Source organism: Xenopus tropicalis, chromosome 4 (assembly GCF_000004195.4).
Source record: "Xenopus tropicalis strain Nigerian chromosome 4, UCB_Xtro_10.0, whole genome shotgun sequence".
In the NCBI taxonomy this organism is placed as follows: Eukaryota; Metazoa; Chordata; class Amphibia; order Anura; family Pipidae; genus Xenopus; species Xenopus tropicalis.
This window is the reverse complement of record NC_030680.2, coordinates 29210217-29220629: the sequence shown is the minus strand read 5'-3', so window position 1 is coordinate 29220629 and position 10413 is coordinate 29210217. Positions and strand designations below refer to the sequence as shown.

The 10413-nt window shown below is 35.8% G+C and overlaps 1 protein-coding gene across 1 annotated transcript in view; it reads left to right on the top strand.

Annotated features, from left to right (window-relative positions):
* Window positions 1-1579: 1579 nt before the first annotated feature.
* LOC101730562 (kielin/chordin-like protein) overlaps window positions 1580-10413 on the top strand; it is a 52216-nt gene continuing 43382 nt past the window's right edge. The window contains exons 1-7 of the mRNA XM_031901309.1: window positions 1580-1586; window positions 2192-2323; window positions 3754-3819; window positions 4427-4558; window positions 5315-5380; window positions 8611-8742; window positions 9499-9564. Of these exons, the coding sequence (XP_031757169.1) occupies window positions 1580-1586; window positions 2192-2323; window positions 3754-3819; window positions 4427-4558; window positions 5315-5380; window positions 8611-8742; window positions 9499-9564 (601 nt within the window). The remainder of the gene's footprint in view (window positions 1587-2191; window positions 2324-3753; window positions 3820-4426; window positions 4559-5314; window positions 5381-8610; window positions 8743-9498; window positions 9565-10413) is intronic.

Sequence of the window (10413 nt, the reverse complement as noted above, 5' to 3'; positions counted from 1 at the left end):
ACTAGAATGTCTGCATCTTCCTTAAATGGAGGCTAAACATAAAAAAAGTTGTTTAAACTCACTCAGAGTGACCCTCTGAGCCCTTTGTCAATTTACATTCATTTTTAATTTTAAGTGGCTTCTTGCATAATAGCAGTTTAAGAAAGTTTCCTTCAACTGGGTGGGCTTTTAGCTCAAGAGATTTATAATGGCCCAAAGTATTAGTGACCCAACTGTCTTAGCACTTTTTATGCTCTGTCTGTATCCAGTTATTCTCAGTTTAGCAGAAGGCCTGCTACTACAGATGGTTTAAAACTGCAAATATCATGCTTAAAATGGAAAATATATGCAACTTTCAAAAATGTTCAGAGATGCACACTCAATAATTTTTTATAAATCAAGAAATCAGTCTAATATAAAATTAGAAACTTTAGAAATCCCTTTATACACACACAGATATATATATATATATATATATATATATACACGGATACAAATGATTTTAACAAATTATGATAACAAGAGGCTGTGAATAATCTTTTTTTTATTTGTCACAGTAGATGCAGGGGAACAGTACTTTTCTACAATATCTAATTAGGCAGCTACTTGGAACTTTTATGAAAATAGACAAGCAACTAAATAGACAACTACTTCTTGCAGGTGATGAAATAGCAAGAAGTGACAGCAGAGAAAAGGATGGAAAATGCTACAGCCATGTATGTGATGAGACTTGTATAAAGACATCCCGAATTGAGACACCATGTGAACGTACACCACCAACACCACCACCACCAAGTAAATACTTATTACTAGACAAGAGATATATTAACAGTGAGGGAGATTTAAGGTACTAATAGCAGGGATGAGAAAAATCTACTAAATACATAGGTTCTAATCTGTCTGTACTTATTTGTGTTATAATGAACCACTAAATTGCTGTGTAGTACAATAACATAAAAAAGTCAACCACATAATCATTGATGCACAGAATAAAAATCCCTTTTTAATAACAACTGAATTAAATGGGTTTGAGCAGTGCAGTACAGTGGGGTTCAGTGTCCCTTTATTTGCAGATTGTCTTAGAATACTGCTCTCATCATCACACCAAAAGTAAATTTTAAAGGAATACTGTCATGGAAAGGCATGTTTTTTTTTTTTTTTTAATGCATCAGTTAATAGCGCTTCTCTTTTAGAAATATGAAGAAAAACTATAGAACCATGACAGAAAGATTGTGGCCAGACAGCCTGAAAGACAGTTATAGGTTAGGAATAAAACACAATTAAAAAAAATGAGAGGAATAAGCTAAAAATGATTACATATTATCTCACAAATATTGCAATTAGAAAACTACAAAGGAATAAAAGGAAGTTAAGACACAGTGTCACTTTAAGATAAATGGTACAGGGAAACAAACCATATCTAAGAGGGGGACATGCATAATCCCTTGATTTAAATTAGTGAATTATGGTTTTACTTTGCACTGAACATTATTTCATATCCTGTTAGCAATGTCTAATTTATCTCTCATTCATTCTAACAGCAACAACACCCCCTCCAACCACCACAACATGTGCTTGTTATCATGAGGGAAGAGTGTATATGCCAGGTAATGCAGTCAATAGTAGAATTTTTGTTTCTTCCTTAATGGTGTGCTTAACATTACAAAAATTATTGTAAACTCACTCAGAGTGACCCTTTGAGCCCTTTGTCAATTTACATTCATTTTTAATTTTAAGTGGCTTCTGGCATAATAGCAGTTTAAGAAAGTTTCCTTCAACTGGGTGGGCTTTTAGCTCAAAAGATTCATAATGGCCCAGAGTATTAGTCACCACACCTGTATTAGCACTTTTTATGCACTTCCTGTATCCAGTTATTCTCAGTTTAGCTGAGGGCCTGCTACAGTCTAAAACTGCAAATATCATGCTTAAAACAGAAAATGTATGCAACTTTCAAAAATGTTCATAGATACACTAAATTTTGATCAAACAAGAAATAATTCTTATATAAAATTAGAAACTCTAGAAATCACTTTTTATGTATATGGATACAAATGCATTAAACAACTTGTAATAATAGGCAGTGAATAATGTTTCTTTGATTTGTCACAGTAGACACAGGGGAACAGTACTTTTATACAACATCTAATTAGGCAGCTTCTTGGAACTTATATAAATATAGACAATCAACTAAATAGACATCTACTTCTTGCAGGTGATGAAATAGCAAGAAGTCACAGCAGAGAGAGGGATGGAAAATGCTACAGCCATGTATGCGAGGAGAATTGTAAGAAGACATCCCGAATTGAGACACCATGTGAACGTACACCACCAACACCACCACCAAGTAAATACTTATTACTAGACAAGAGATATATTAACAGTGAGGGACATTTAAGGTACTAATAGCAGGGATGAGAAAAATCTACTAAATACAAAGGGTCTAATCTTTCTGTACTTATTGATGTTATACTGAACCATTAAATTGCTGAGTAGTACAATAACATGAAAAAAGTCAGCCACATAATTATTGTTACCCAGAAAAAATCCCTTTTTAATAACAGCTAAGTTAATTATGGTCAAGCAGTGCAGTAATATGGGGTTTAGTGTCCTTTTATTTGCAAATTGTCTTAGAATACTGCTGTCTTCATCACACCAAAGTCAATTTTATAGGAATACTGTCATGGGAAAAGATTTTTTTTTTTTTTTTTTTTAAATGCATCAGTTAATAATGCTTCTCTATTACAAATATGAAGAAAGACTATAGAACCATGACAGAAAGGTTGTGGTCAGCCAGCCTGAATGACAGTTATAGATTAGGAATAAAACACAATAAAATAATGAGAGTGTAGCCCTCTTTTGCTACTGCATGAGATCTAGCACGCATTCACTGGCGTGTGGTGCTACAGGAGTCCTGTGCCTCCGCTATATAGAAGGGCAGGTACACTGATAAATGGCGTGCCTCCACCCAGGGCCGGGACAGGTTGGACTGCGGTACCCCTCCCTTGGAAACTTCTCTGATCCACAACACACAAACACAGGAAAGGTTGATGGATTTATTGGCAGGACGCTATACCTTTAAATTAGCAGAGATAGATACAGCCTGCCAGCAGGGGCAACCTCACTCACATAACATACAGTAGGTGGTACTTTCTGAACCGCTGAGGGGATTCCCCCACTTATGTGGCAAGTGCTTCAGAGTCTTAGAACTCCCTTTGGCTTTCCATGCCCTGAGAAGAGCACGCTTTGTTCTTCAGAGCCCTGTACAGGACCCCCTTTCCTTCCGCACCCTAAGAGAGCACGCTTTCTGCCACTGGGGGGTTCCCAATTACTTTATTATACAGAGCACTGTGTGAGCTACCAACACCTTGCTTGTCTATCTGCTTCCTCGTTCCCAGCAGCATCCTCTTCTCTCACTTCCTTCCTGTCAGCTCACACAGGGGGTGGGGGCTCCTCCTCCTTGCACAGTAACAACACAGAGGAGAGACAAGTATACACAGCTCCCCTACAAGAGGAATAAGCTAAAAAGGAAAAATGATTACATATCATCTCACAAATATTGCAATTAGAAAACTACAAAGGAATAAAAGGAAGTTAAGACACAGTGTCGCTTTAAGATAAATGGTACAGGGAAACAAACCATATCTAAGAGGGGGAAAATGCAAAATCCCTTAACATAGATTGATTTAAATTAGTGAATTATGGTTTTACTTTGCATTGAACATTATTTCATATCCTGTTAGCAATGTCTAATTTTTCTCTCATTTATTCTAACAGCAACAACACCCCCACCAACCACCACAACATGTGCCTGTTATCACGAGGGAAGAGTGTATATGCCAGGTAAAGCAGTCAATAGTAGAATTTTTGTTTCTTCCTTAATGGTGTGCTTAACATTACAAAAATTAGTGTAAACTCACTCAGAGTGACCCTCTGAGCCCTTTGTCAATTTACATTCATTTTTAATTTTAAGTGGCTTCTGGCATAATAGCAGTTTAAGAAAGTTTCCTTCAACTGGGTGGGCTTTTACCTCAAAAGATTTATAATGGCCCAGAGTATTAGTCACCCAACCTGTCTTAGCACTTTTTATGCACTTCCTGTATCCAGTTATTCTCAGTTTAGCTGAGGGCCTGCTACAGTCTAAAACTGCAAATATCATGCTTAAAACAGAAAATGTATGCAACTTTCAAAAATGTTCATAGATACACACTAAATTTTGATCAAACAAGAAATAATTCTTATATAAAATTAGAAACTCTAGAAATCACTTTTTATGTATATGGATACAAATGCATTAAACAACTTGTAATAATAGGCTGTGAATAATGTTTCTTTGATTTGTCACAGTAGACACAGGGGAACAGTACTTTTATACAACATCTAATTATGCGGCTTCTTGGAACTTATATGAATATAGACAATCAACTAAATAGACAACTACTTCTTGCAGGTGATGAAATAGCAAGAAGTGACAGCAGAGAGAGGGATGGAAAATGCTACAGCCATGTATGCGAGGAGAATTGTAAGAAGACATCCCGAATTGAGACACCATGTGAACGTACACCACCAACACCACCACCAAGTAAATACTTATTACTAGACGAGATATATTAACAGTGAGGGACATTTAAGGTACTAATAGCAGGGATGAGAAAAATCTACTAAATACATAGGGTCTAATCTTTCTGTACTTATTGATGTTATACTGAACCATTAAATTGCTGAGTAGTACAATAACATGAAAAAAGTCAGCCACATAATCATCGTTACCCAGAAAAAAAATCCCTTTTTAATAACAGCTAAGTTAATTATGGTCAAGCAGTGCAGTAATTTGGGGTTTAGTGTCCTTTTATTTGCAAATTGTCTTAGAATACTGCTGTCTTCATCACACCAAAGTCAATTTTATAGGAATACTGTCATGGGAAAAGATTTTTTTTTTTTTAAATGCATCAGTTAATAATGCTTCTCTATTACAAATATGAAGAAAGACTATAGAACCATGACAGAAAGGTTGTGGTCAGCCAGCCTGAATGGCAGTTATAGATTAGGAATAAAACACAATAAAATAATGAGAGGAATAAGCTAAAAATGAAAAATGATTACATATCATCTCACAAATATTGCAATTAGAAAACTACAAAGGAATAAAAGGAAGTTAAGACACAGTGTCGCTTTAAGATAAATGGTACAGGGAAACAAACCATATCTAAGAGGGGGAAAATGCAAAATCCCTTAACATAGATTGATTTAAATTAGTGAATTATGGTTTTACTTTGCACTGAACATTATTTCATATCCTGTTAGCAATGTCTAATTTTTCTCTCATTTATTCTAACAGCAACAACACCCCCACCAACCACCACAACATGTGCCTGTTATCACGAGGGAAGAGTGTATATGCCAGGTAATGCAGTCAATACTAGAATGTCTGCATCTTCCTTAAATGGAGGCTAAACATAAAAAAAGTTGTTTAAACTCACTCAGAGTGACCCTCTGAGCCCTTTGTCAATTTACATTCATTTTTAATTTTAAGTGGCTTCTTGCATAATAGCAGTTTAAGAAAGTTTCCTTCAACTGGGTGGGCTTTTAGCTCAAGAGATTTATAATGGCCCAAAGTATTAGTGACCCAACTGTCTTAGCACTTTTTATGCTCTGCCTGTGTCCAGTTATTCTCAGTTTAGCAGAAGGCCTGCTACAGATGGTTTAAAACTGCAAATATCATGCTTAAAATGGAAAATATATGCAACTTTCAAAAATGTTCAGAGATGCACACTCAATAATTTTTTATCAATCAAGAAATCAGTCTAATATAAAATTAGAAACTTTAGAAATCACTTTATACACACACAGATATATATATATATATATATACGGATACAAATGATTTTAACAAATTATGATAACAAGAGGCTATGAATAATCTTTTTTTCATTTGTCACAGTAGATGCAGGGGAACAGTACTTTTCTACAATATCTAATTAGGCAGCTACTTGGAACTTTTATGAAAATAGACAAGCAACTAAATAGACAACTACTTCTTGCAGGTGATGAAATAGCAAGAAGTGACAGCAGAGAAAAGGATGGAAAATGCTACAGCCATGTATGTGATGAGACTTGTATAAAGACATCCCGAATTGAGACACCATGTGAACGTACACCACCAACACCACCACCACCAAGTAAATACTTATTACTAGACAAGAGACATATTAACAGTGAGGGAGATTTAAGGTACTAATAGCAGGGATGAGAAAAATCTACTAAATACATAGGTTCTAATCTGTCTGTACTTATTTGTGTTATAATGAACCACTAAATTGCTGTGTAGTACAATAACATAAAAAAGTCAACCACATAATCATTGATGCACAGAATAAAAATCCCTTTTTAATAACAACTGAATTAAATGGGTTTGAGCAGTGCAGTACAGTGGGGTTTAGTTTCCCTTTATTTGCAAATTGTCTTAGAATACTGCTCTCATCATCACACCAAAAGTAAATTTTAAAGGAATACTGTCATGGGAAGGCATGTTCTTTTTTTTTTTTAATGCATCAGTTAATAGCGCTTCTCTTTTAGAAATATGAAGAAAAACTATAGAACCATGACAGAAAGATTGTGGCCAGACAGCCTGAAAGACAGTTATAGGTTAGGAATAAAACACAATTAAAAAAAATGAGAGGAATAAGCTAAAAATGATTACATATTATCTCACAAATATTGCAATTAGAAAACTACAAAGGAATAAAAGGAAGTTAAGACACAGTGTCACTTTAAGATAAATGGTACAGGGAAACAAACCATATCTAAGAGGGGGACATGCATAATCCCTTGATTTAAATTAGTGAATTATGGTTTTACTTTGCACTGAACATTATTTCATATCCTGTTAGCAATGTCTAATTTATCTCTCATTCATTCTAACAGCAACAACACCCCCTCCAACCACTACAACATGTGCCTGTTATCACGAGGGAAGAGTGTATATGCCAGGTAATGCAGTCAATACTACAATTTTTGTTTCTTCCTTAATGGTGTGCTTAACATTACAAAAATTAGTGTAAACTCACTCAGAGTGACCCTTTGAGTCCTTTGTAGAGATGTAGCGAACTGTTCGCCGGAGAACTAATTCGCACTAAAATCGGGTGTTCGCAAGTTCGCGAACTTTTAGCGAAGTTCGCAATTTTGGGTTCGCCTTAGCTGGAGCCAAATTTTGACCTCTCACCCCAGAGCCAGCAGATACATGGCAGCCAATCAGGCAGCTCTCCCTCCTGGACCACCCCCAGACCACTCCCTTCCATATATAGACCGAAGCCCAGCAGCCATTTTACATTCTGCCTGTGTGTGCTTGATGAGTTAGCATAGGGAGAGAGCTGCGCAGGGGTTTGAGGGACAGTTTAGGTAGCTTTGCTGACTAGTAATCTACTTTCTACTGCTCTGTATGTAGCTGCTGTGGGCAGCTGTCCTGCTGATCATCTGCTATAACCCAATAGTCCTTGTAAGGACTGCTTTTATTTTCTGATTACTGTTACTCTAGTCTTCTTTTCATTGTGTACTGCAGCTCCGTCTGTGTGTGTTGGAGACAGGTGTGCTGCTCATAGTAGTGCACCAGCACCAACCACACATTCACATCATTTTTTTTATTTGTGTTTTTTTACTTTGCTACTGTAATTTATAGAGCCCAGCGATGTTTTTCCACCAGCAATAATATATTCCGTATCCAGTACTGCGGCGTTTTGTCTTTGCATGTGAACCGGCTGTAACCTTTACACGACTTGATTGGCATGTAGACGCCGGACGTTTTAAAGCAGTTTATTACACAAGTTTAGAAATGTAGTGTGATTTCTGCCCTTTACAGCATTAAACGCAACTCTGTGTCAACAACGTATTTTTCAGAGAAATTTTTGCCCTTGATCCCCCTCCTGCATGTCACTGTCCAGGTCGTGGCACCCTTTAAACAACTTTAAAATCCGTTTTCTGGCCAGAAATAGCTTTTCTAGGTTTTAAAGTTCGCCTTCCCATTGAAGTCTATGGGGTTCGCAAAGTTCGCAAAAGTTCGCACTTTTTGGTGGAAGTTCGCGAACGGGTTCGCGAACTTTTTTTGTGAGGTTCGCTACATCTCTAGTCCTTTGTCAATTTACATTCATTTTTAATTTTAAGTGGCTTCTGGCATAATAGCAGTTTAAGAAAGTTTCCTTCAACTGGGTGGGCTTTTACCTCAAAAGATTTATAATGGCCCAGAGTATTAGTCACCCAACCTGTCTTAGCACTTTTTATGCACTTCCTGTATCCAGTTATTCTCAGTTTAGCTGAGGGCCTGCTACAGTCTAAAACTGCAAATATCATGCTTAAAACAGAAAATGTATGCAACTTTCAAAAATGTTCATAGATACACACTAAATTTTGATCAAACAAGAAATAATTCTTATATAAAATTAGAAACTCTAGAAATCACTTTTTATGTATATGGATACAAATGCATTAAACAACTTGTAATAATAGGCTGTGAATAATGTTTCTTTGATTTGTCACAGTAGACACAGGGGAACAGTACTTTTATACAACATCTAATTATGCGGCTTCTTGGAACTTATATGAATATAGACAATCAACTAAATAGACAACTACTTCTTGCAGGTGATGAAATAGCAAGAAGTGACAGCAGAGAGAGGGATGGAAAATGCTACAGCCATGTATGCGAGGAGAATTGTAAGAAGACATCCCGAATTGAGACACCATGTGAACGTACACCACCAACACCACCACCAAGTAAATACTTATTACTAGACGAGATATATTAACAGTGAGGGACATTTAAGGTACTAATAGCAGGGATGAGAAAAATCTACTAAATACATAGGGTCTAATCTTTCTGTACTTATTGATGTTATACTGAACCATTAAATTGCTGAGTAGTACAATAACATGAAAAAAGTCAGCCACATAATCATCGTTACCCAGAAAAAAAATCCCTTTTTAATAACAGCTAAGTTAATTATGGTCAAGCAGTGCAGTAATTTGGGGTTTAGTGTCCTTTTATTTGCAAATTGTCTTAGAATACTGCTGTCTTCATCACACCAAAGTCAATTTTATAGGAATACTGTCATGGGAAAAGATTTTTTTTTTTTTAAATGCATCAGTTAATAATGCTTCTCTATTACAAATATGAAGAAAGACTATAGAACCATGACAGAAAGGTTGTGGTCAGCCAGCCTGAATGGCAGTTATAGATTAGGAATAAAACACAATAAAATAATGAGAGGAATAAGCTAAAAATGAAAAATGATTACATATCATCTCACAAATATTGCAATTAGAAAACTACAAAGGAATAAAAGGAAGTTAAGACACAGTGTCGCTTTAAGATAAATGGTACAGGGAAACAAACCATATCTAAGAGGGGGAAAATGCAAAATCCCTTAACATAGATTGATTTAAATTAGTGAATTATGGTTTTACTTTGCACTGAACATTATTTCATATCCTGTTAGCAATGTCTAATTTTTCTCTCATTTATTCTAACAGCAACAACACCCCCACCAACCACCACAACATGTGCCTGTTATCACGAGGGAAGAGTGTATATGCCAGGTAATGCAGTCAATACTAGAATGTCTGCATCTTCCTTAAATGGAGGCTAAACATAAAAAAAGTTGTTTAAACTCACTCAGAGTGACCCTCTGAGCCCTTTGTCAATTTACATTCATTTTTAATTTTAAGTGGCTTCTTGCATAATAGCAGTTTAAGAAAGTTTCCTTCAACTGGGTGGGCTTTTAGCTCAAGAGATTTATAATGGCCCAAAGTATTAGTGACCCAACTGTCTTAGCACTTTTTATGCTCTGCCTGTGTCCAGTTATTCTCAGTTTAGCAGAAGGCCTGCTACAGATGGTTTAAAACTGCAAATATCATGCTTAAAATGGAAAATATATGCAACTTTCAAAAATGTTCAGAGATGCACACTCAATAATTTTTTATCAATCAAGAAATCAGTCTAATATAAAATTAGAAACTTTAGAAATCACTTTATACACACACAGATATATATATATATATATATACGGATACAAATGATTTTAACAAATTATGATAACAAGAGGCTATGAATAATCTTTTTTTCATTTGTCACAGTAGATGCAGGGGAACAGTACTTTTCTACAATATCTAATTAGGCAGCTACTTGGAACTTTTATGAAAATAGACAAGCAACTAAATAGACAACTACTTCTTGCAGGTGATGAAATAGCAAGAAGTGACAGCAGAGAAAAGGATGGAAAATGCTACAGCCATGTATGTGATGAGACTTGTATAAAGACATCCCGAATTGAGACACCATGTGAACGTACACCACCAACACCACCACCACCAAGTAAATACTTATTACTAGACAAGAGACATATTAACAGTGAGGGAGATTTAAGGTACTAATAGCAGGGATGAGAA